At 45.8% G+C, this 25,057-nt stretch overlaps 1 protein-coding gene and 1 long non-coding RNA gene across 2 annotated transcripts; both read right to left on the reverse strand.

Annotated features, from left to right (window-relative positions):
- Positions 1–1,920: 1,920 nt before the first annotated feature.
- LOC309884272 lies at positions 1,921–6,639 on the reverse strand. Its single transcript, XR_014318588.1, has 3 exons — positions 6,518–6,639; positions 6,021–6,082; positions 1,921–1,997 (listed from the first exon to the last, which is right to left on the reverse strand). It is a non-coding gene; the product is annotated as an uncharacterized lncRNA (long non-coding RNA).
- Positions 6,640–8,633: 1,994 nt separating this feature from the next.
- Positions 8,634–9,011, reverse strand: KCNE2 (potassium voltage-gated channel subfamily E regulatory subunit 2; the record flags this gene model as incomplete). The annotated part of the gene is made up of 1 exon (XM_082784803.1): positions 8,634–9,011. One exon carries the CDS (start codon positions 9,009–9,011, stop codon positions 8,634–8,636), a length of 378 nt encoding a protein of 125 aa, XP_082640929.1.
- Between the last annotated feature and the right edge of the window lie 16,046 nt (positions 9,012–25,057).

The raw sequence follows: 25,057 nt of genomic DNA on the forward strand, positions 1-25,057 counted from the left end.
CAAGTATTAGAAGGACTCAGATAACTGTAATAGTTCTAACTGCACAATCCAAATGTATCCAAACCAAAACATAATGGGATTAATATAGCACTGTCATTATCAAACACCAGGATATCAAATAAATTCTATACCTGAGAGACTCTTCAATCATCCTTCTTCTCTGCTTCTCTTTTCAATTTCTCTTCACGTTCCCTCTTCAATTTTTCTTCAATTTTTTTGCTCTGGTACATTTTTACGCCAGCAAACGCTAAGCAAAGAATCAACGTTTTAGCTGCCAAAATGTACATCAGCAGTGGGAAATTCTCCAAAGCCTGAAATACAAAACAATATATTTAAGCAGTTACTGGAACAATTGTACAATTAAAAATTATTCTACAGGGTTGCTATATAGCTTCCTAGAGCAATGGCATTATTCAAAGCAATGGTAATGTTCCTCTGTTGACACTTTTTTTTTTCTGTAGGGAATTTTAGACTAGGTATATAGCCCAGGGGGAAGGGCAAAAACAGGTTCGCTTTACTCAAGTTTGCATATGAAACTCTTTTGAACAGGTCTTTGTTGCTTTTGTTTTCGTTACAGGAAATGGAATATTGGCAAAAGCTGGAGCTGAAAAAAGGAAAGAATTAGGTATCTTAGGATGCTTATAAAAGATAAAATGCTTCTGAATAATTTTGATATCAGTGATGGAACCATGCATATCAGCTGTCAAGATAAGGTTCCTGAATGTACTTCTGTCCCCCTAGAAATTTTAATCCATGGGAGTTTTGCAATTAACTTGCCCAAGTATAAAAGGTATAGATAAATCCCTTCGAACCACAGAAGTAAAAAGGACACAGCCTCCAATTATCCAGTTTCAAGAGTTTTTAATGCCTGGAACCAGAGAAATTGCACAACATATTCCTATGTTATAAAAGCACACTTTGTAAGTGCATATGGAGTGGAAAATAAGATGCAAATGGTAACTCTGAAGTCAGAATACAACGAGAGCTGCACAGGCACTCAGCGAAAGATGTCAATTCCAGAAGGATATTGAAGGTACATGAACTTCCCAGCACACTGGTTCAAAAAGCCACCTGGCCAGCAGGATCAGTCCAGCTTTTTAGTGATGCACAGTAGGTTCACAGTGTAAGTCCTCCCTTGGCAAGCCTCCCAGTAGCCCCCCTGTACCCTTAGAAGGCCTTCCAGCACCTCATAAAGCTGTTTGGCCATTGTCAAATACTGAATTTTAAAAAGCCTTGCATCCACACTCCATTAGCATGTGCCTTTAAAGTCTGCAAATGAGAGGCTCTTAGAACGCAAAGCTGCATGCTACCTTTGACATCAGGCCACTCCATTCTAATTTTGCTAAAAACATCATTTTTAGTGGCAATCTCTTTAAACTGCAGCTCTCCAGCACCAGAGAGGTAGAGCCAAGGCTTGTGGTTAGCGTTGCTTTTATGACAAATGGTCTAATTGAACATGTTAAAATTGGTAGTGCACGAGGCACTTGCTCAGACATTTCCATGCCTCACATGCGTACCCCGCAGAGTGCTTATGGCCCCAAGGTACTAAAAGATACAGCGGAGAAACCACCTTCCAGTAACAAAAAGAGCTGAGGAAAGAACAGCCAGAGAAAAGCCTAGAAAGAGGAAGGCCAGGAGGAGCAGAGGTGAGCAGAGCAGAGCACTGCTCTCAGGTTCAAGGTGTGATGCCCCAACCTGCAAGTGTGTCTGGCAGGAAAAGGACACCAACATCGACTCCCCTGACCCTGCGGTGCAGAGAGTGCGGTGGTTAAGCCACCTTCACCTAGGCAAGGGAAGCACCTTTAAACACAAGACCTACCCAACCACATCTCAGATCCATTTCCTTGAAAGAGCAGAAGTTCATTGCTTCATGAATGTGAAACATCCTCACCTTCCAGTTAAACGCCACCATCCTGGCTGCGGACCGATCCTGCCTGTCCGGCACCCAGCACCGACGAGCGTCACACTTCTAATGGCACAGACCAGGGCAGAAGCATCTTGAAGAAATGGAAATTAAAAGAAATAGATATTCAAAAAAAAAAAAAAAAGAATTAACCCATCTGTTTCTAATCTGCATGTCCGCCCAGCACCTCTCTGAGGGGCTCGTCTGCTGCCCAGCACCCAGCAGGGTATCTGCGCCACGTGGCTCAGCAATGACCTTCGTGGGCCTTTTTGGGGCTGAGTGACAGGAGCAATGTCCATGTGGGGTGCTGCTGAAGGACAGGGGCTTGACGGGCACCGGGCAAGTGCCGCACTTGTGCACAGGGGAGGCTGTGCTTTCACCGCACACAGCACATCCCAGCAGCTGCCTGACTGAAAGCACAACGCTGCTGCTTTCAAAAGCCTGGCGTGTGTGCACATCGAGCTGCCTCACTGGTGGCTGAGATGTAGAGGACAGAAGCACACCCAGAGTTGCTTCTTGCGATTTTTAAACCCATCTGCCCTGTTCGAAGCCTGAATGCCTAATGGATCCTGGTATATGGTACCATTTCCCAATTCTCTCCTGTTTGCTCCTAAATTAATTTTTCAGTACAGCTCACAGCAACACCTCAGAGAACCAGCCAGTCAGCCGATCCCTCAGGTGGGCAATGTACATTTCAGAGCTGAACTCTGGGACTGAGAAACGCCCGAGGGGATGCCAAAGGCTGCAGTACAGAGCTGCAACGTTGCCCTCTGGTCTCTGCTGCTGCTCCAGCGGTGCTGACGCCGTTTTAGCTGCTGGATTTCAAATTAAGCTCACTTCCCTGCCTGAGCGCCCCAAGGGATTTCCTGTATGTGGAACAGCAGAGTCACTATTGGAAAGCAGAAGCAAGGCTTAGTCAAAACCTTTACTGGCAGCCAGGCTGAGCAAATCACCACCACACCTCAACAGCTGCTTCTGACCCATCTTCACAAACAGGGAATCAAGGAAATGTTCTTGCAGCTCCTGTGCAGCTCAGGTAGGCATCCTTAGCTGCCACACTGCTCAGGGAGCAGAGGGAAGCCCTTCTGTTTATCCTAAAGAAGCCCTCAGAGAAGCATTCCCAAGCTTGGAGGTGGTAGCCCGTCTCACACCAACCACATGGCTCAGTGCACATCATGGGGTGTTCCAGGATTATATCCCACCAGGGCAGATTCAAGTCAGGAATATCAGAAGCTGTGAGGTCAGCCACTGTTACCAAAATCTAACTATATTTGAGCAGTAGAGTGGCCAACTTATTTGTCATTCTGTATTTACTGTGCTGACCCTGAGTTGTGCAGCTCCCTTCTCTTGATAAAATGTCAGGGTAGCTGTGAAATAACAAGTCAGTAGTGTTTCACTTACAAAAAAAAAAAAAAAAAAAAAAAAAAAGGCCTTAAAACTTCTAACATTTCCTCCAGAATTCCAGTCACCAATAAAATTTAAAGTCCCCTGCCAGATGGTCACAGACAAAATCACCCATCAGAGCACAATTTGGTTCTCAGTGCATGGTCCAGATTGCTACATGTTTCTCAGGAAAGCCCAAGGTATAGAAGCCTGGCCTGCTGTGAAGAGGCTGAACTTCCCAAGTGGTGTGTCCTCATCTCAAAACCCTGACTTCAGTGGGGACTTCATCATCAGCCACAGCCTTCACTCTTCTCCTAAATTGCTTTAAATTCTGTGACTCAGTTGGAATCAATTTTGCAACACGTTGTAAAGAGGCATGAATTCAGCCATTCAAACACATGCCAGCATCTGGCATACGATGCTGAAAATGGAGTCTTAGTGATTTTTACGTACAGAAGAAGGTTTTGACTCAGCACACGTTATGCAAGCCCATCTGTGGGGTCTGATTGTAGGGTACTGTCCCACTGGTGAGAAGCAGCATATAACGCGTATCACAGTGTGCACTCCTGCAAACGCTTGTTTGCAAGGCGATTATCTAAACATTCAGCACAACATTTTAATATTTCCGCTCTGCTGAGACACAAGCCTGAATCTGCTTTGATTGTGTATCTACTAGGAGTAGCTGCAGTGAAGTCACACAGCAAGGCAAGCAAAGAAATTCTCCCTTTGTTCTGAACTACGGTGTTTTAGTCTAAAATGCTTTCTGTGAGAGCTGACACTTTTGGTGGGCTGTCCTTACAGTGTCATCTGCGGCTGGAACTGAGTGGGGAAGCCACCGCTCTCTCCCTGTTGCATTCCCACATCCTGTGCCACCAGCCTCCAGTGGCCATACACTTCTCCCCACTTCTCCTCTTGACTCTTCTGATCTCCATCTTGATTCAGACCTTATTAAATATAGCTGAAACCCCAAGACAGAAAAAAAAAAAAAAAAAAAGGGTGGAGCTGGGACATAGGGTGGAGAGGAGAAAGTGGAAGAGAAAATGGCCAGATTCACTTCACGCTGAAAAGTAACGTTTGTTACCACTGACGTTGTTAATTCAGAAGTAAAAAGCTCAGACACTGTATTTTCAAGGTTGTGATATCTTAAAAGCAAGCAGGCAAATAAACAGCTGAAGTTTCGTGTTTGCCTTTTCCAGAGGCAGATAAGGCAAAGATAGGAGTTCAGAACACATCTACAGTCAGGCATTGTTCGTTCCCCGAGAAAATACAGGCTCCCTTAACAAACACTGCACTACCGGGAACGGAGAGCGGGCCCCATGGAAGGTCACTATTACCTTCGCTCAGAAGCAAGAAGGTCTCATGCTGAGCCATGTGAGAAAGAACTGGGAGCACTAGGCTCTGCCTGAAGCTCTGCCAGAGACTTCATAATCTATCCATCACATACTCATACGCTCCTATGCAGGGCAAGGATAAAATGACTTCACTCTCACACGTGTCTGTGGCCTTCTTCCCTGTGACTGCACTTCACTATCACCAGCCTAATTACACTCAGACCTCTGTGAAGCAGATCAAACTACTGCAAACAGGAAAGGGAAGAGAGAGTCTGCCCGTGCCATGCACCCTAGCTCTGTACTCGCAATCCTCCATCAGCTCCAAATGCTGTGAGGTCTGCTGGGTCCAGAGCCGGCAGACAGGGTCACCAATGCAGCACTAGAGGCTCGTGTCCTCAGCAGGGCTAACGAGCTCCCAGGGAGGGCTGCATCAATTCCCTGAGCTAGCTTTTAGCTGATGCCAGCCCCAGGATCTCTGCCCAACGCTGTGTTGTGCAACACAGACCACCCCGGACAGACTGACTTGGGCTCCAGTCGGATGGGAAGTCTGTGGTGGAGCACAGAATTGAATCCAGATCTCTCAGCCACTGAATTATAGCTTCACTCCACCACAGCAACCACATCACAGCCCAGCCACTCACGCCATTGTTTTCTTACGCAGCAGCAGAATATCGACTGGCCTGCATGCTCCAGAAAACTTCCACACAGGCATCCGGGTGCTCACAGCCCCACTTGAGTTGTCTTGGCTGAATGTCTCACTCAGCCTGCCAGTAACTCCATCTACTCAACAGAATGGGACTCGAGATATTCCTCTGTCTGCTGGGGGTTTCTGAGCGCCTCCTTCTTATTCACTTTGTGGAAAGCTATAAAAGTCACCAGCCACAAGGCCTCAGAAAGCAGCGAGCTACTTAAGGGAACTGATGCATTTAAAACAGGGTGATGGCTGAATATTCCCTGAGCTAGAAAAGGGACGTTTCATTACACCTGTCTCTTGTTGCTGCTTTCTTTAAGGCTTGTTTTTCAGGAATCAAAATGCATGCTTCCCACCTGGACAGTCACTGGAGGATCTACCACTGCCTGCTGCGACATGCATCAGGCTCAGCATCTGCAAGTCAGGATCGAGCCTCCTCAAAAGAGGGAGGCTGCTGGGCAGAGGAAAAAAGCAGTAATATGAGAAACACACTGAGCACTGAGAAACACAGTGGAGGCAAGTGGAAGCCAGAGGTGCTACACTAAGAGTCCATCACAGACCTGTGCACACTTACAGCCTGCATGAGTATGTATAGATCGAGACATCACTCTATAAAAAGGCCTGCGTAATCACTCAGTTTAATATGGGAATTCCTAACCTGTCTCCAACTCTAGGAACATCACAAACACAAAGCCGTATAAGACCTTCATACCTGAAGAAGCTGAAATGAAAATACGAGTGATTCCTCGGGTGGCTCCTTACACGCTCCAGCCGCTGTAAAGTAAGCACAGAGCAGACGGGAGGTGTCAGTGAGGGCATCCAGATAAAAGTAAGACCAAACCAACCCCCAAAACCATCGGTGGCACATCTGCACCTCGGCTCCCCGTCACTCCAGCCACATTGCTTGCCGCCACCGCCTCGCCCCCTCCCCACGCAGCCCTCCCACCCGAGTGCCATTTGCAACCAGCGATGGCTTCAGATCCCTCTCCGCTAGATTTATTTCCTCCAGCTCCTTTTACGAGGACGACCCCGGGGAGGGCAGGCAGGCCGCGGGGCCGGCTGCAGGGCTGGGGTAGACCAGGCCGCCCTGCGGGGCCCCGACCCGGCCATCGGTGGGTCCCGCCCGGCCGCCGCCGCCGCCCCCTGCCCGGCGCCGGGCGGGTGAGGGAGGGAGGGCGGCGGGGAAAGCCCCGGCCCCACGGCTCGTACCTCAGCGGGCGGCCATGGCTGTGGGCGGGAGGGACTACATCTCCCAGCAGCGGCAGCGCCCGGCCCCGATGGGGAAGTGCCGCCGAGGGTTTAGGATGTGCAGTTTGTGAGGGAGCGGTGAGCCCCTCCAGACCCTAAACTCCACGAGGAGCAGGGCTTTGCTTTCGTTTTCCTGTGAGATGTTCTGCACAGCCTGGGGATGTGTGCTGAGGGGGGGACTGCGTCTCTTCCTGAAACATTTGAGCTAAAGCACTTTGCCCCCGCGTCCCAAGGGCAAAGCCAGGCTGTGTCCTCGTCCCCAGTTTTGCTTGTCTGCAAGCAGCCAGCAGTGGGGCACGGCCAGCGGTGGAAGCTGCCACTTTTTTCTGATGGCGAGTGTAGCTGCTGCTGAAAATGTTGTTACAGCCGGACTCTTTCTCTGGGCACACCTCTGCCGTCATACCCTGCCAAAAGCCACATCCTTTCCCCAACCACACCACCTGTGTAGCCAGATGGCCACCAGGCTCCCTCCACCTCATTGAACACGATAACTGCACCCTTACAGCCTGCGGGCCACGAGGATAAGCAGCAAGGAAAGTGCTTCCACCCAGAGGTGGGGCACAGTCCTAAAGAGAGCTTCAGGGCTGGCAGACACCCATGGGTCACCCAGGGGAGATGGGAGGAACAGGAGTGTGCTTGGTGGGGAGATACTCACCAGCAGTCTGCCCTAGGACCCGAAAACCCTTTGCTAGCACTCAAGGTCCCAGACAATTAAAAGACTTGTTATTATGCCAGCTAAAGGCACATCTGGAGCACGACAGCATATGCTGTGCCAAATCTCAAGACTAGTCTCCTAAACAAGCCAAAGCTTCCCAACAAAAGAAGTACTTTACTTTTTCATTTCTTCTTAATTCGAGTGAGGCAAACTTGTCAGGAATGCAGTGGCAGGCATGGCTGAAGTGTTTCAGCCAAAACTTTATAAAAACATACAACAAGCCCACACAATCAACAGCCAGCAAGGAAGTTTTAAGCTTAAGCGGTTTAAGTCTGGCAACATGAATAGGAGCTGAACCCAGAGCCTTACAAAAAGAAGCGTGTTTTAATACCAGAAGTGTTACCAGCTCTGCTTCTAATTATTCCAAGAGCCAACATTATGGTACTTTAGCAGCACAGAAGAAGATAAACCATCTTGAAAATCCATTTCTCGGCCAGTGCAAAGCAGTACCCAACATGGGAAGCCCTTAGAAAGCACATCAATGGGACAGCCATGATAGCTGGGCATAGAAATTCCCCTGAAAACCACAGTGGGAGCCCAGTGGTTTGCACTAATGGGTTGCATCCCACTAGTAGTGATGTGGCCGGTGCTGCCATCAGCCAGCTTGCATCCCAGCTTGCTAGATCACTCTGGAGAGCTGAGGAGCAGCAGAAGAGAGAGCTTGGCTAGCCATGGACTTGAAGAAAGATGGTGAACCTCTAGAAGCTGCCCTGCACAACCAGGATATGCTGTTAGATGAGACTGCTAGTCTAGCTGCACTTTTGCTATAAACCAGGCCTCCTCAGAAGGCCTTGAGTCAATCTTTGCAGCCAATGAATAACAACAACAAAATAGGAGCCAGATCATTAAAATAATTGTTTGGCATAAGTGAGTGTAGATATAGGTTACCTCCTGTGATTCATACCACAACATATTGTTCAATGAATAGATAGAGGTTTTGATATTTTGTTATACAGATTCATGTTATTTTTAAGATGGGCTTAAGTCATACACTTTGGATCTAAATCAGCACTGTTGACCACTTGAAAATTCGTAGTTATTTTGTGGCCTGTTTTTCAGTAATCCAGATCTGCTTCTGGATTTCAAAAAAATGCTAAAAAAAATCCAAGTTATTCTTTCTCATGGCTTTATTTTCCTGAAGAACAGAATATCAAAGCAAAGCACAATTATGCATTTTTCTTGGGTGTTCCCCAGAGCAGCCATGCCAAATTTCTCACAGAAAGCAGCCACGTTGATTTCCTCAGCAGTCTGTTCCAGCTTGACCTGTGTTAAGCTAATAAACATTTTCACAGCTATGTATAATTTCAGTGAGATCCCTGTATGTGGCTTAATGATTTCCTCATTGCCGATGTTTCCAAAACGTCAAGGTGATCCAGGGCTTGTTTTGTCCCTTGCACCAAAGTTTTCATGGATCACACACTTGAGGTCTTCTCGATTCAGAACCTGGCTTTTATACTTCTCACCCCAGTCCTCAACGATGTACTGATGATAAGGGTCATGGGAGTGCTCTCGCCTCTTTGATTTCACAGTACTCACCAAAATTGCCACAATAATGAAGGAGAACATACCAATCATCACCATGAGATAAAGGATAACATAGTCAAAGTTTTCAGCGTCAACCTTGGCTTGCAGTTCGTCTGCTGCTTTTGTCATGTTTTTCCTCCAGCCATTCATGTAAGTGAGAAAAGTTTCCTTGAAGATATCTTCCACCGCCCAAGTGAAGTTCCGTATTTCAGCCATCCTTCCAAGTTACAGGTACTAAAGACAATATGATACTTATTTTAATCAAAGATCCATAATATAGCAATTACATTCATTTGTTTTGTCTGCATTATGTAAATTAAATAACACCTGCCACTTGCTGGTGAAAATGTAAAACCAATATTAGACCAGCTAGAATCCGCATCTCTGAGTGATTCAACATGTTCAGAGGCCCAAGGAGGTCTTACTTCTCACTCAGGTAATTTCCAGTCTGTTAGAGTCCAAGAATGCCTTGGTGAAGTGCAATGAGCTCATGTCACCCACGTTACAGGGGTTCAGGCACGCTGACTCCCCTACTGAAGTGAAACACTGCATGAAGAAAACACATTTCACCCAGGAAAAGACAAGATATACATTGGGTTTTCTGAAGGGCAGCACAGTGCCACTCCAAGCAGTTGCCCAGGATCTCTCCACAAAGGATGTGACCTTCCCCATTTCCTCTTTGGTCTCACATGTTAGATCTGGTGTGAAGGCTGAGTAGTGCTGCAAAGCCACATCTCTCCTGCCCCTGTCCCAGCCCCCCAAGCTTGCCCAGTCTGACTCAGCTGCTGCTAAGAAAGCCATGCAACAGGTCTCTATCTCACAGGAGGTATCTCCCTTCTGCACAGGGGCTAGGTTGCCCCAGTTTTGTATGGGCATGGTGCAGATACCCCTGCACCATGGCCTGTTGGGATCTGTTTTTTTCAATAGTCTTTATCTAAGGCTGGATTTCAGTGCTGCTAGCAGAGGTGCAAAGGGTAGGAGAAAGAGACAGCTGAGGCTTCTAGACCATCAACCCCTGAGCAGAGCAATAGGGTGGGGAGACAACTCCTCAGCAACTGATGACTTAGCTCAAATAGTCACTTTGTGCTGATCCATTTGGGCTTACTCAAATTGAGCTGGGTCCAGGGCAGAAACTCTCACATAACTCCACTGAAGGAGTTCTCAAGGAGCTCTGAGAAAAGCTGCTGTCCTATTCTGCTTTTCCTACATAAATAGGAGGGTGTGATTGGATTGCCCCCTGCTAGCCTTCAGAAAAGGAAAGGGTTTGGTGTAGCATTTCAGTCTGATCCTCATTTATAACACCTGTACTTCCCTGCTTCAGCCCAGATGAGTCCTACAACATGTGGCAAAGCTTCCACAAAACATCTCTCAGTCTCTGTAGTCTTCAAGCAATGATGAGTTTACTACAGCCTATGGTAAAGGGTGATGGATTTTCATCACTAGTACAAAATTATTGTGTCTTTTCAACTTGAGTTCAGCAGTCTGCCTTCCTCTGCTTCTTAGACTAGCCTTGCAATGTCCTCATGCACAGAACAGGCATGCACATGCAGAGAAGCACACTTATACACATGCATGTATATCTCTGTATGATTAGACACACACACTCAAACATGCAGGATAAAGGCAAGCTAATGGAAGCAAGCAAGATCTAAGGAAATCCAAGCCCAAACTGTCTTGAAACTATTTTTATTTTTTGTGCAAAATCTCTCTGCTTGTTCTTTCATTCAGAAAGAAAATTATTATGCTTTTCAATATGAAATAAAAAATTACCAACAGAAACTTACCTTTCCTGTGTCCTTTACTAATAAGATTCACAATAACAACCAGGATTTTCAAACTCCACTGGATAATACAGTGATACTCAAAAAAGGAATAGAGGTATCTTAAACTTCAGGTAGCCTCCAGCCTGCTGCAAGGCTTTAAGCACTAAGTAAGTGCTTTGTACTGCACACTTTATATTAAATTAAATGCTAAATCTAATCTCACCTGGAAAGTCAAATATTGGCTGACAGCTTACATCAGTCATCCTGTCAGATGCTGAGTACCACTCTTTATGCTTATTACTGCAATTTCATATATTGTAAAAAAGAAACAGTGCTTTCTAGGGGTTTACAACTTGGTCTTTTCTGACCCAAACAAAAGAGTAAAGATATATTCTATAAAATAATGATAAGAATAATAATTCCATTCACTGATATGGACACAAGAGACTGAGCACTGATTAGGCACTGTAAGAGGCCTGCAGGGCTGCTAGCACCCAAAGGGAAGAATTTTGTACTTCCTCACTTCCATAGGGAGCTCAGACTTGAGTCTTCATTTCTTTTTCTGGTCTCTTTCTCCTTCCCTTGTTCCATGTTTCCCCTGTCCTTTGCCATTAACAAGACCATGGCCTTTCTCTCCCTTTCTGCTGGATCCCCCACATTTTGCTTTTCCATTTCTTTCACCAGGGATGTGGTTGTTAGTGACCAGCCCCTCCATGAAACCTATGTTGTGAGAAGCTGCTCCCCCAACACAGCCAGGACCAGCCTCTCTGAGCTGTGCTTTTTGTGTATCTCACTCATAATCAGGAGTGTGAAAAGACAAAAACCCACATTAAAAAAAAAATAGGCAGAATTAATTAATGTTGATTTTATTTCTCAGCAAACATGCTGACACCTCACCGAAAGTCACTGAGTCACACCTTAGTGAAATGAGACAGCTTCGGTTTTAGTCAGCAGTGGTTCCTGGCTGTGATGGGGAGATTCAGCAGAAGGGGATTAGGGTGAAGATGCAGACATCCAGAAAGTGCTCCACAAGCACACAGGCAGGGACAGACTCCTTGTAAAAAAAAAAATATATATCTTCATTTTCCAGGTAGACCTGCCTAAGCAATTTGCAGAGAAAACAGTTTCGCAGGTAGCTCTGCTTTGAGGAAGATAAAGCAAACATGGACTACCACTGAATCAACATCATACATCAGAAAAAGGGAGATATGCACCTGGTGCTGAAAAGTGCTAATCCCTGAGGAAGCCCCGCTAGTGCTGTGCTGCTGACATCGTCATGGTTACTGCTATCATTTCTTCCGGATGATTTTCTGTGCACAAACACCTCCCAGCATGGGGGTGAGCTGCTGGCAGTGTTTCCTCTGTGATCCCACACACCTCTCTGGCAGTTTCATACATGCCCTCAACGTCAAAATAGCTGGCAAACTGCTCCTGCTTGCTTTGGTGAAACCCCTAAGCCAGAGGAGCCACTGCAAGCACAGCCAGAGACGAACCCTACTTGTTCCTGGCTGTTTGAAGGCAGTGGGAGCCTCCCAAATGCAGGGCCATGAGCTGGGACATGGGAATGAGAGAGGAGGCACAGCCCTGGAGGTTAGGCTGCAAGCAGAGCAGCTTGGGAACTGCTGCCCTGGGCTGCCAATAAGTAGGTGACAGGATTTATTACTTCATGAGCCAGCCTCTTCTGATGCCTGTTCCTGGCCAGTCCTGCTTGGCCAATACTCGCAGGCATACACTCACACACATAGACATATATACATACATAAAAGATGCATGTTGTGAAGCAGACATGGAGTTTAACTGCCTGCTCTGTTCTCAACCAAGCAAGAAGAGTCCTTGAATAATCCCACTCTGCTACGTGTCCCCCTGAAGGTCACATTTGCTCGGGGTTTGTTTAGTCTCTACACCAATGAGGTGATCAAGGACAGGCAGTGTGAAACTGTTGGAGAAGGAGGGGCAGCCAAATACCTTGGTTAAGAAACACAACAGCTGTAATATTGGTCTCTGTTTGGGACAGCAGTAGTAAAATGCTCCTGTCCTCAATAGAGAAAGGTGGGAATGCTTGAGCCTCCTGCACCCACCCCAAGAATGGCTAGGTCATGGCAATTGTGTAAGGTCCCTGATGACTGGAAAAAGGCAAATATCTTTATGCTTCAGAAGGGCCATGGCAGCCCAGGGAGCTGCAGGATGCTCAACCACAATGCCTCAGACTTCGGGAGGATTAAGGGGCAAATCTTGCTGGAAGCCATTACCAGGCATGTGAAGAACAAAAGGTGATTGGGAACAACCAGCTTTGGTTTAGCAAGGGCACAGTGTGACTGACCAAGCTGATTTTTTTTCTGTTATGAGAAGATGGTTTCAGTGGATGAAGGCAGAGTGGTGGTGTTCACCACCTATAGGATTGGAATGGGATGCTCAATTTTACCTGTTTCTAATAGAAAATGAGATTTACAGAAGATTATTAATATTGACCTTTGTCACACAAACAGAAACATCTCCCTTCATAGGAGCTTCCAGTATGCTGTCACCTTTTTGACATTCATTAGTTCTTTCCCTATATTCTTTAAAATAAACAGTCAAAATTTACACTTCAGTTTAAATCAGCAGCTGATATATTTATATGCAGATTTTACATTTTTCTTCCCTTCATATTAAACAATTAATGAATTATAACTTAAGATCATTAATTATATAGACTTAATTCTCAGAAACAAAAGAATATAGCTCTTAAGCACTGCTATTGGAGAGGTAGGAGTATCCTCTAATACTTATCTATGCATTTTTTCTTCAGTATTTCTTCTGTTCTGGCTAAGTCATAATACTGTACCCATTCACTGTGCCTCTCAGACCTTTGCATACACAGGTTTAACCCACAATCTTTTCAGCCTTTAACTACTGATACGCTATACTGCTAACTACTGATACATAAAGTGCTGATAACATTTAATTAGTTTCCCCACTGCCTCACTTTTTACCTTCCTGATACCCCTCCTAGATTCATTCTATTATTTACACATTTGCCTAATAGAGCATTAGTGAAATCAGCAATTCTGTCCCTCGGTCTGGCTGTTTCTTTTCAAGCTGTTGCTCTGCAGAGGATCACCCAGTAAAACAGAGTCCTACCAAGGCCATTATGTTATTATAGTTTGTCCTTAACTGTGAGTGCCAAAGTCTTTCCTCCTAAAATTACTCAAGATTACATCTACTACTTCCATTTGAACTATTTTTTCCCACAGTGATTTTTCTTTATAATCCATTTTTTACTACATCTTGGGACATTTTCCAGCTCTTCTGGTTTATCTTAACAGCATTGGCAATTAAAGATGCTGCCTCCTTACATTTTATTCCACTTCTGTTCTTCTAAGTCTTTTATCTGTTTCCCGCATTCTTATGAGGAGCCTCTGCAGTGGGCCAGCATGTGCAAGCTACCACCTCTGCTGGAGCTTAGACTTCCACCTCCCACCTCTTAAACATTTAACTCTTATGCCTCTGTTTGCCATTCCCATGAGCAACTCATTATCACTTCATTTTCTTTCTGCATTCACCCCATGCGTGCATGGTGGATGCTATTTTCTTGCCCAGTGCAAAGGACTATGAATTCGTACATCCTCTCCTCCAAAGACGATTGTCTTTAGCACAACTTGGCATTGTGATGTCTTGCCCTGTATAGGCTGGATTTTCTTTTTAAGCAAGAAAATCCTTTTGCAATTGTTTATTTCTTATGTAACTGTTCTTCCATCTTTTGGGGAGCAATGATTGCAGTTTTCATACTTAACCTATTTTCTTGGGCCTTTGTTTGCTCTAAGGCAATACATTTGCTGGTTCAACACTTGTGTTATTCTGCTTTTCTGTGAGACCCTAAGACTTAGTTGTTTGTTATACCTATTTTAGCACTTTGGGTACATTTGAAAAGGTATCAACTCCCATCCTTTCACACAGGATTTCTGTCCCTGTCAGTTCAGCAGAGAGGCAGACCACTTCTGCCTTTTTCTTGAAACCCTTGGTCAGATTCAAGATAGCTCACAGGCTAGCCAAAGGTTCAAACCCTAGCCATAGTAAGGTTTAAAGATTATCACAGAATCATGAAACGGTTGGGGCTGGAAGGGACCTCTGAAGGTCACCTGGTCCAGTCCCCCTACTCAAGCAAGACCACCAGGATCAAGACCATGTCCAGAACCATGACCAGATTACTTTTGAAGATCTCCAAGGAGGGAGACCCCACCACCCATCTGGGCAACCTGTGCCAGTGTTCAGTCACCCGCACAATAAAAAAGTGCTTCCTTATGTTCAAACAAAACCTCCCGTGCTCCAAGTTTTACACAAAATCCACTGAGAGAGGCCTGATGCCCCCAAAATATTCATAAATGGTAAAAAAAAAAATCTCTAAATATGAGACAAACTCTGTCTAAAGATCACTCCCTCTGTAGGTCTGAGACCTACATCAGGGTGCACTGTCCTTAATGTCTTGTATAGAAGCAATGAAAATAGCGTGGACAGTGGAGAGGGCCACCTGGAATGGTCCTTTGTGACTGAAGGAAAATATGCTTGGCAAACTAACATCTTCCAGTCATAACTGAAGAGAGAGAAAAAATATTCAGGAGGAAAAGCGCATTTTAAACAAATTTTGTTATTCAGTACAAGCGTAAGCAAGGCTGTGAGGAAAACCCTTTGTGTCTGTGAGATAAGAGCATATCTCATCAGGATGCATTCAACAGTGAGGGACTCAAGCCTAAGCAGTTTCTCCAGCTCTGAAAGCTGGAAAAAAAAACAACCAGGCAGAATAAGCCAGGTTCTGAATGTTGTCTGTGCCTGGTGCTGGGACTGCAGAGCAGCCGAGATACATGCACCTTCCACCCTGCCAAGAAACGCATTGCTTCCCTCAGCCCCAGCTGCAGGGATGGAGAAATCATGGCCAGGCAGACACTGCAATCATTCGGCTTTGTTGCTATGGTTTTACATGTTGCTGTTCCAAAAGCTTTAGATGATAAATAAGGGTGTTGCCTGCACATAACGTTTAAATGAAAAAGCAAACACTAATAATTCACCCTGTCTGATGCTTAGGTTCTAGTGACTTTAGGAGATTTGCTTCTCAGCCCCTTTGAGGTCACGTTTCTGAAAGCAGGATAGAAAATAAACACCTTTCCAAACAATGACCACAAGGACAGCTTTTGCACCCTCACAATGAGAGTAACATAGCTCTGAGAGAAGCATAGTCCAACATGTGGGAGAGCAGCTGATAAATTCAAAGTACTTTTTGCTATTCCTCATCAGTATGCCCACCTTAGCCTTGGTGAAGCTGCTAAGTGATTCAGGTTATCTTACAGGCTGGCTAAAGGTTCAAACCCCAGCCATGGTGAGGTTTGAAAGCAAAGATAAATAACAGAATCATGAAATGGTTGATGCTGGAAGCAACCTCTGGAGGTCACCTGGTTCAGTTTCCCTACTCAAGCAAGGCCACCAGGATCAGGGTGCCCAGGACCATGTCCAGATGACTTTTGAAGATCTCCAAGGAGGGAGAACCCACAGAACCTGTGCCAGTGTTCAGTCACCTGCACAGCAAAGAAGTGCTTCCTGATGATCACAGAGTCTCTTGTGTTCCAGTTTGTACACACTGAACCAGTGCTACTGGTGGTATGGAGCTTCCACTGTCCCTTGTGCCCCACTTTTATATTCTTAGTTTTGTCCATTCTCTTGACTGACAAATTCTCTTGACTGACAAAACCTCCCCACCCTGGCTGTTGAAGTGGAGGGAGAAGCAGGAAAGCGGACAATGAGGAAAGTAAATAAGCATGTACAAAACAACCTGTCCAGTGGAAAATGCAGAAAACAAAGCCAAGTTTGTAAAGGCCACCAGGATGCTCCCATCAAAACTCTTCCTCTTGGGGCAAGGGTGCTATGACTTGATGGAGCTTCAGATGATACAAGGTAAATAAAAAGGGGAAGGCAGGGATCATTCAGAGCCTTGCTAGGAGGCTCTGGAAGGGTCAGAAGAAGAATAACAACCTACTGATAGATGGTATTTTGGGTGATGCAGGATAGCCATCCTTAAGAAGCTGTAGCCTCCTGATGCATTGGAGTGGGCTTCAGCCCTGGGTTTGATGACACCAGAGTCAAGGGGTCAGAGATGGATCAGGACAGATGTGCATGGGTGTTTAGTCCAGCTTTGGCACCAGCTCTTCCATGGGCTGCCTCTCCAGCACAGCCCAGGTTATAACTGGGCTGGTTCTGTACTCCCAGCTCAAGTGAAATCCACAGAACCTGGAGGGGAATTTGAACAGAACAAATTAAAGGAGTCTGATCTCCAGCTGGAGTTACTGCTGATACCCACTTTTGCCGGGCTCAACGTTGTTAACTCACATGTCTACAGACTTATGGACTCGTTGCTGAAAAATGGCACATACGAGTGAATCATCTGTTTTCATAACTCCTCAGCAAAACAAACGGTCTGATTCACACGGTCAGTAGAGTTCAACCATTTCTCCAGAAGGGTTGCTGAGACTCCTTAGCAGGAATGCTTTTCAAGGCACATTTTTAAATGATGCTGTTCAGAAGGGAGAGGACTGAAGAGAGGGATTAAATTTGAGCCTTCCCTGCAGCCTTTGAAAAGTTACAAGACACTTCAGGGCCTCTCAAGCCTTGCTGGAAATGTTTCCTTACATTACTAAGCACTGTTATCCTGTGCAAGTGGGAGGAGGAGTGCACCCAGAACTGGACACACCAGTATGAACTGCTATCCACCCATGGTTACTACAGCTTACTGACAGGCTCAATATTTTACAGATATGTCAAGTTAGATCTAGATCTAATTTTGGTTTATTTGAACTCCACCTATCCTTATTAAAAAAGTGGAGTTTATTTTTCCCAACTTATTGGCCTGGATATAACCTAGTAGAGATGCCCATTGGTTATACCTGGGACATTAATAAAGCTCTGTGAGCATGAAACCAGTTGATACTACGTACACAGGGATAATGAAGGGGAAGCAGAAGCCAAGCCAAGAGATTTTACTGAAATAGAAAAACAGTGAGCACCCTACATAACCCCATGCAATGGTATCATCTCATGAGCCTAACTCCCCTGTCAGAGTACATTAAACCAGTATTTATTTTTGCAGAAAAATCTTTTACAACAGTCCATAGAGGTCACTGAGACCAAAACATATCTCAAGGCCTGCATCACCCCAAGAGCTCTTAAAAAGTAAAGGGAAGCAATCGTTGCAAGTCCAGTGACAGGGAAGGAAAACAAGTGAGTCAGCACATGATGTAAGAAATAATTGCTTAATTAACCTGGTGCATGTTGCACACAAATAGGCATGTTTCTTGTTTCCTCAGCCTTCCTTGACCTTGGGCCCGTTTGCTTATATGGCTGCAGTCCAGCCGTGCAAACTGGATGTACGATCTGCCCACCGTCAGCTCAGACTCCAAGAAAAAAAACCCTCACCACCAGCACAGCAAGCAAAGGAAACCCACATGTGTATGTCTGCACGGTGCTGGCATTCAGACACTTCTACTGGCTTCATAGCATTGCCTGCACCATCACGTCACAGCCACCACATGGGCAGGGACATCCTGGGCCGTCTAGGGGTGCAGGCAGGGATGCCAGGAAGGTGGCAGGCATGGGGATGTGGCACTACAAGCACTTTGTGCTGGGCTACACATCATCATACCCCTGGAGTACTGAGTCCTGTTCTGGGGCTTTCAGCCCAGGAGGGACATGGGCATGGTGGAGAGAGACCAGTGAAGGGCCACAAAAAAGATGAAGGGACTGGAGCACCCTTCCTGTGAGGAAAGGCTGGGACTGCTCAGCCTGGAGGAGAGGAGACACAGAGGGATCTCATCAATATATACAAATACCTGAAGAGAGGGTGCAGAAAGCACAGAGCCAGGCTCCTTTCTGTGGTGCCTGGTAACAGAACAAGAGGCAGTGGGAACAAAATGGAACAAAGTAGATTCTGTCTGAACATCAGCAAGCACTTCTGTGCTGTGCAGTTAACCGAGCACTGACACAGGCTGCCCAGAGAGGTTGTGGAATTTCCCTTCTTGGAGATATCCAAGAGATGCCTAGACATGGTTCTCATGGTTCTGGGCTCCCTGATCCTGGTGGTATTGCTTAAGCAGGGAGATAGGGCCAGGTGACCTACAGACATCACTTCCAGCCCCAACTGTTTTGTGATTCCGGGATTCTGTGGGGTACCAGAGCCACAAGGATGGCTTCTGGGCCAGAATCGACATCACCACTGCATTAGGCATAAGAAGACGCATGCAGCTGACCTGTGTAACCACAGCACCCAAACACACGGCATCCATTTTCTCCACAGACCCTCTGGAGCTCAGGAAAAGTATGGAGATTAAGGTTTCAACTTCAACTTGGTTACATCTCAACATCACTGTTTCCTGTCAGATCATGAGAAAAAGAAGATTACAGATAGTGAACGTTACGACGGTTGGACTTACATGTTGTGAAAACAGCATTTCTGTTATGAACAGCCCAGTCTCGCTATTTCTGCTTAGTGGAAGTCACAGTAATGCCACTGGTACCTATCCCAATCTGTTTCCACTTACCACAGGGCATAATTTGAGCTCACATTAAGGCACCTTTTTCACACTGCCTGTTGTTCAATCTTAAGAAATAGTTAAGAACATTCTGCAGAGTCAGGCTTAAATGTAAGCACTTGAGCTTCTGAGTTGGTGGCGGTTTGTTTCTATTTATTAGTATTACTATTTTCTTAAGGCCTGGAAAGGGAGCTTAGAATCCACAGAAGTAATTTCACTGAAAACAGACAAGGTGAAAGAAGTACTCAAACTCCTCAACATTAAAGAACTGTAGAACCCAGGAACACTTACCTGCCAGCTCCTGAACTTGAGTCACTTCCACGCTGCTTCACAGTGAAGTCACACCACCAGGCTCTCACTGTACCGAGGAGGCACCAAAAATGCAGCTAGCTCATAGAGTCACTCAAACTATTTCACAGAGATGGGAGAAAACACAAATAAAAAGCAGCCCACTGGGGAACACTGAGCCCACTTCACCACGACAGCGGGAAAGCACCCTAGAGAACCTGAGCCTCAAACTCGCCCCATGGAGGCACTTCCCCACAAGTCCTCAGGCTTCCTATATAGCAAAGGTCAAATGATCCACACCTGGCAGGTTTCGCTTCACAAGGGTGGAGCCAAGACACCTTGTGGAATAGGCTCATCTACCTGGCTTCAGTCTTTTAAGGTCAATTGCTCCTTATCACTTATAGAAATAACCTGACAAGGGGCTTAGTGGTTAGGGTTGACCTAATGAATGAACTGCAAAAGGTGTACAAGGGTCATATTTCTGTTAGTCATTCTGTGAGGAAAAGTAGTACAGAGCCTGTTAAAATAAATAAATAGATAAATAAACAAATGAAAGAAAAGAAATAAAAGAAAAAAGAAAATGACCTTAAAGGCAAAATTGCTATCACAGAGTTTCATCTGTCTAGTCACAACAGATAAAGAATATAGCAATCAGAATTACTCTTCTTGGCATTAACGTTATTTAAATCTGCTTTTCTGAGATGTCTTCGTTATGCAGGACTTTTCAAAATCTAGCCCCGTGACCTCTGACTACACTATTTACTCCCGCTGCGTATAAGCTATCACGTATAAATGCCAGGATCCGGATCCTCACTCACTATTCAGGTCAAGGACTGGGCTGAAGGTTTGGACTGGCGTACGCTTCGTTGGGTTAGAAACTGGCTGGATAGCCAGGCCCAAAGAGTTGTGGTGAATGGAGTCAAATCCAGTTGGAGGCCAGTCGCTAGTGGAGTCCCCCAGGGCTTGGTACTGGGGCCGGTCCTCTTTAATATTGTAATAAATGGCTCAGTCTTCAAAATAGGACTGTAATCAAAGTTTACAATTTATTAAAGGAATAGAGGTAAGCAAACAGCGCTGGGTGCGCCGAGAATCTCTGCTCCACCAAGACGCACACCAGTTACATCAAACAGCTGATTTTTATGCTCCTAGGCTAATATATATTCACTACTACTTCTAAAAAAAAAACAGGGTTATTATTATTAGTTTCTGGAATCCAAACCCTCCTACTGGAGCATGCGTATCAGTCTCTGGTGGTCCCTCTGGGGGTCTCTCTTGCTGAAGGCTCATAGTCTTCCTCCCTCTTGTCCTTCTCCTTTGTCCAGCTTGTCTGTATGTCAGAGACTTGTGCAACGTCCCCTGCAAGCTTTGTCTTTTAGTTGTTCTTCAGCTCTCCCCGTCTCCTTAATCTCCTGGCCAGATATCAGAGACTTGCATAGTGTCCCATGCCATAGTCGTCATAGTTAGCAGTTATTCTGAAACCCCCCAGATATCAGAGACTTCGAGGAAAAGCCTACAAATACATTTCCCTTCGAGCTCTCTATTGACACGAATTGCTAAAACATTCCTTTGCAAGGTACAAGAATTATATACATTAACCACTCTGTTTTTCTTAGACTTGTGGTTATACAAGGGTATGTAAGACAGAAGGTCACATTCATCACACCGTGCGGCCCTAGCATTGTTCCATACTGACATGAATCAGATGAACATATCTCACAATATCTTTATCGATGATCTGGATGAGGGCATTGAGTGCACCCTCAGTAAGTTTGCAGATGACACCAAGTTAGGTGTGTGTGTCGATCTGCTCGAGGGCAGGAAGGCTCTGCAGGAGGATCTGGATAGGCTGCACCGATGGGCTGAGGTCAACTGCATGAAGTTCAACAAGGCCAAGTGCCGGGTCCTGCACCTGGGGCGCAACAACCCCAAGCAGAGCTACAGGCTGGGAGATGAGTGGTTGGAAAGCTGCCTGGCAGAGAAGGACCTGGGAGTGATGGTTGACAGTCGGCTGAATATGAGCCAGCAGTGTGCTCAGGTGGCCAGGAAGGCCAACAGCATCCTGGCTTGTATAAGAAGCAGTGTGGCCAGCAGGTCTAGGGAAGCAATTGTCCCCCTGTACTCGGCTCTGGTGAGGCCGCACCTCGAGTACTGTGTTCAGTTTGGGGCCCCTCGCTAAAAGAAGGACATCGAGGTGCTCGAGCGAGTCCAGAGAAGGGCGACCAAGCTGATGAGGGGTCTGGAGAACAAGTCCTACGAGGAGTGGCTGAGGGAGCTGGGCTTGTTCAGCCTGGAGAAGAGGAGGCTCAGGGGTGACCTTATCGCTCTCTACAGGTACCTTAAAGGAGGCTGTAGCGAGGTGGGGGTTGGCCTGTTCTCCCACGTGCCTGGTGACAGGACAAGGGGGAATGGGCTAAAGTTGTGCGAGGGGAGTTTTAGGTTGGATGTTTAGAAGACCTTCTTTACCGAAAGGGTTGTTAGGCATCGGAAGGGGCTGCCCAGGGAAGTGGTTGGGTCACCATCCCTGGGGGTCTTTAAAAGACGTTTAGATGTAGAGCTTAGTGATATGGCTTAGTGGAGGACTTGTTAGTGTTAGGTCAGAGGTTGGACTCGATGATCTTGAGGTCTCTTCCAACCTAGAAATTCTGTGATCCTTAGGGGACCATTCCAACTCGGGATAATCTATGATTCTATACCCGCCTTTGGTTTCAGTGAGAATTCAGGCCCTGAAAACAACCAAAGTTTCTTCTGGATGGTGTTTTTTTCTGAATAGGATAACTTCATTTCCCTTTTGCAGACTTACAGGGATGTAGTAACAAAAGAGACAAAGGCAGAAAACAGTACCCGAGGCATAGGCTACTTTTCAGCCGTCAGCAGACTATAGGTATGATATTATCATTTCAGACAAACATGATCTATGTAATGCAAAGTGTTCTGGCATGCTTACGCTCTGCCAAAGGCCAGAAAATGAGACCTTCATTTTAAGACTGTATAGAAAAGGAAACAAAAACAACAGAGAAGGAACTTTTGTTCACCTACATTTTATTATTTTGCCACTCCCCCACCCCAGTAAAAATAAACAAAACAAACAGAAAAGAAAAAAACAAACAAACAAACAAAAAAAAACAATGCATTGTGGCATAGAGGTATAATTTCAGTTCACACCAGAAGACATTCTTCTCACTGAAGCACAGTTAAGCCCCACAGAGTGCCAAAAAAACCTGCCAAAAAGTAACGTATTTACAAGTCAGTTTTACATGTTAGCATTATTTACTTGTCCGGTCTTGCCTTCAGGGCTTGACCTATCCGCCAGGGGCGGGGGGAGGTGGAGAGGGGGGGAACATGTAATGCCATGCAAGGTTGTTTGGGTGTACGACTGACAACATGACTTTAAAATTTGGAGCTGTTTGTATAGAAGCAAAATACAGAAGAGTACACTATCCCCAAGGGAAATGTAGAAACTACCCATTGCTTCTCAGGTTTAAAGGTAAAAGGTGTAAGCATCCGTTAAGGTGTAAGAAAAAGTGTAATCAGCTGTTTGAGTAGAATCCTTACGTATATAGGAACATTTTCCTCTCCAATTTCCAACGTGGAGCACAACATTTGACATCGTGCTCTTAGATCAGGATTCTGATTCTAACAGCGGTTCCTAGTGCAAGTTTCTGGAGAAGAGAGAAGCCAACCAGTCCTGACTGCTTTGGATGGGATGGAGAGAGCAAACAAGTGTAAATGAAGAAAATAAACCCGTAGGAATGTTTCCAAGTAATTGTCATTGTCCAAAAGCTTTAAATGGGTTGAATCCTTGAAAGCTAATTAAGGGAAACTCAGGTAGCATCACTGAATTTGAAGTAGTAGGATAGACTTGCATCGTTGCAGAGCCTCAGTCACAGTTTAAATTGGCACTGCCTCTAACTTCATGAGAGCAGAAGAGAAAAAGCCTATCTTTCTACCGTGTCAGCTACTGGCGGACTTGGGGGAAAAAAAGAAGTTGTTAAAATTAAAAAAGTACTGTTTTCTTAGGACATTTCACCCAATACGTAGTATTTAGGAGTAACCAGACTACAAATGAAAGGGAAGATGAAACAGTAGAAGGTACTTGCGTGGCCTTAATTTACATGGCAATTGACTACAACCACAACCTGCAATGATTTAGAAGTATTTAGAAGTGCCTTACACCATTCCCCCTTGAGACAGAAAAATGGGATTCCCGTAGTATTTACAGGGAGCACAATCCCTCTCAAAATATGAGGGCCTGAGGTACACACACCACCGAGTGCTGCAAATCTTAAGACTAGGCAGCACCGAACTCAACTGAGAAGGGAGGAGGAGTCCCTTTGGACCTTCAAGTAACAGCAAGGAAACTTAGATTTTAGCCCTAAGCAACTGTTCTTGGAGACAGGCTGGGAACTGGTTCTTTTGAACCCAGGGTCCATTTCAGCATCTTCAAAGATGAAGAAATGGTGGATTGCCTCGTTGAATCGTGCTCCAGGCAGAAAAAGTCGCGTTCCTATTAGAAGAAAGAGCTTGATGTCTTGCTTCGGTCCTAAAGATGGGTTTTACATTCAGACGTACCCCCTCCAAGATGAACAGCTACCTTTACTTTGTGGGGCTCCTACTCTGCATAAGAGATTTGTAGCTTCAAACTTCCTACTGTCTCCTCTCGAGGAAGGGAGGAGTTTGCAGATGCAGAAGAGGGCAAGACAACTTCCCAAACTACATTGCATTGCCACAAAACTACTTTAAAGTATTGCTGCCAGGGCACAAGACTCCTTTGCAAAGCACCACAGTTAAGACATTACGGCAAAAAAGGGTGGAGCGCCCTGTTGACTTTTTTCTGCATACTTGCAACTTCAGGAGCCAGTCAAGCTGAGATGACAGCTTGAGATCCCAAGTGTGGCTTAGGATATGCTGTGCACCACAGAACTTGGTCCCCATAAGATGCCATGCTTCGGAATGCCATGGCCGGAGGCGACGTCCCTTCTACAGTTCCTCCAAAATACTTGCAGCAATGTGTTGTGTGCTAAGTCACGGTGCCTTTAGAGAACGGTTTTCCTGGGGACCAGATCTGGGGACCAGATCTGGGATCCCGCCAGGATCCGGATCCTCACTCACTATTCAGGTCAAGGACTGGGCTGAAGGTTTGGGCTTTGATTTGGGTACATGCCTACATTGCTGCTTCCTGGCAGCTCGTGGAAAGATCGGCTGGCCTGGGGGAGCTTATGTACACGTGGCTTTTAGGCTGCAGCCAAAGTGTTCCTCTAGATCTGGAAGTCTGAAGAGGGTTGCAGTCTCCAAGCTCAGATACAACCGCATGTTAGTCTGGCGCAACCGATTTTTGTGTTCCTTGCACTGGCTGTTCTTTCACCTCCTCTCCAGAGGCAAGGACATGCGTCTCTTTCAAGCTCCTTCGTTAGTAAACAAAGCAGGAGAGATTAAAGCCTCTTTCTTCAAGTCAGTAAGATACTGGGCTACAAAGATGGCAAAGTGCCTAGAGGGGAAGACGTATGAGGAGCGGCTGAGGTCACTGGGCCTGTTCAGCCTGGAAAAGAGGCGGCTGAGGGGAGGCCTCGTCGTGGTCTACAGCTTCCTCACGAGGGGGAGTGGAGGGGCAGGTACCAATCTATTCTCTCCAGTCACCAGGGATAGGACCCATGGGAATGGTGTC

This window comes from Aythya marila, assembly GCF_965140915.1.
Source record: "Aythya marila genome assembly, chromosome: 1".
Taxonomy (NCBI): domain Eukaryota; kingdom Metazoa; phylum Chordata; class Aves; order Anseriformes; family Anatidae; genus Aythya; species Aythya marila.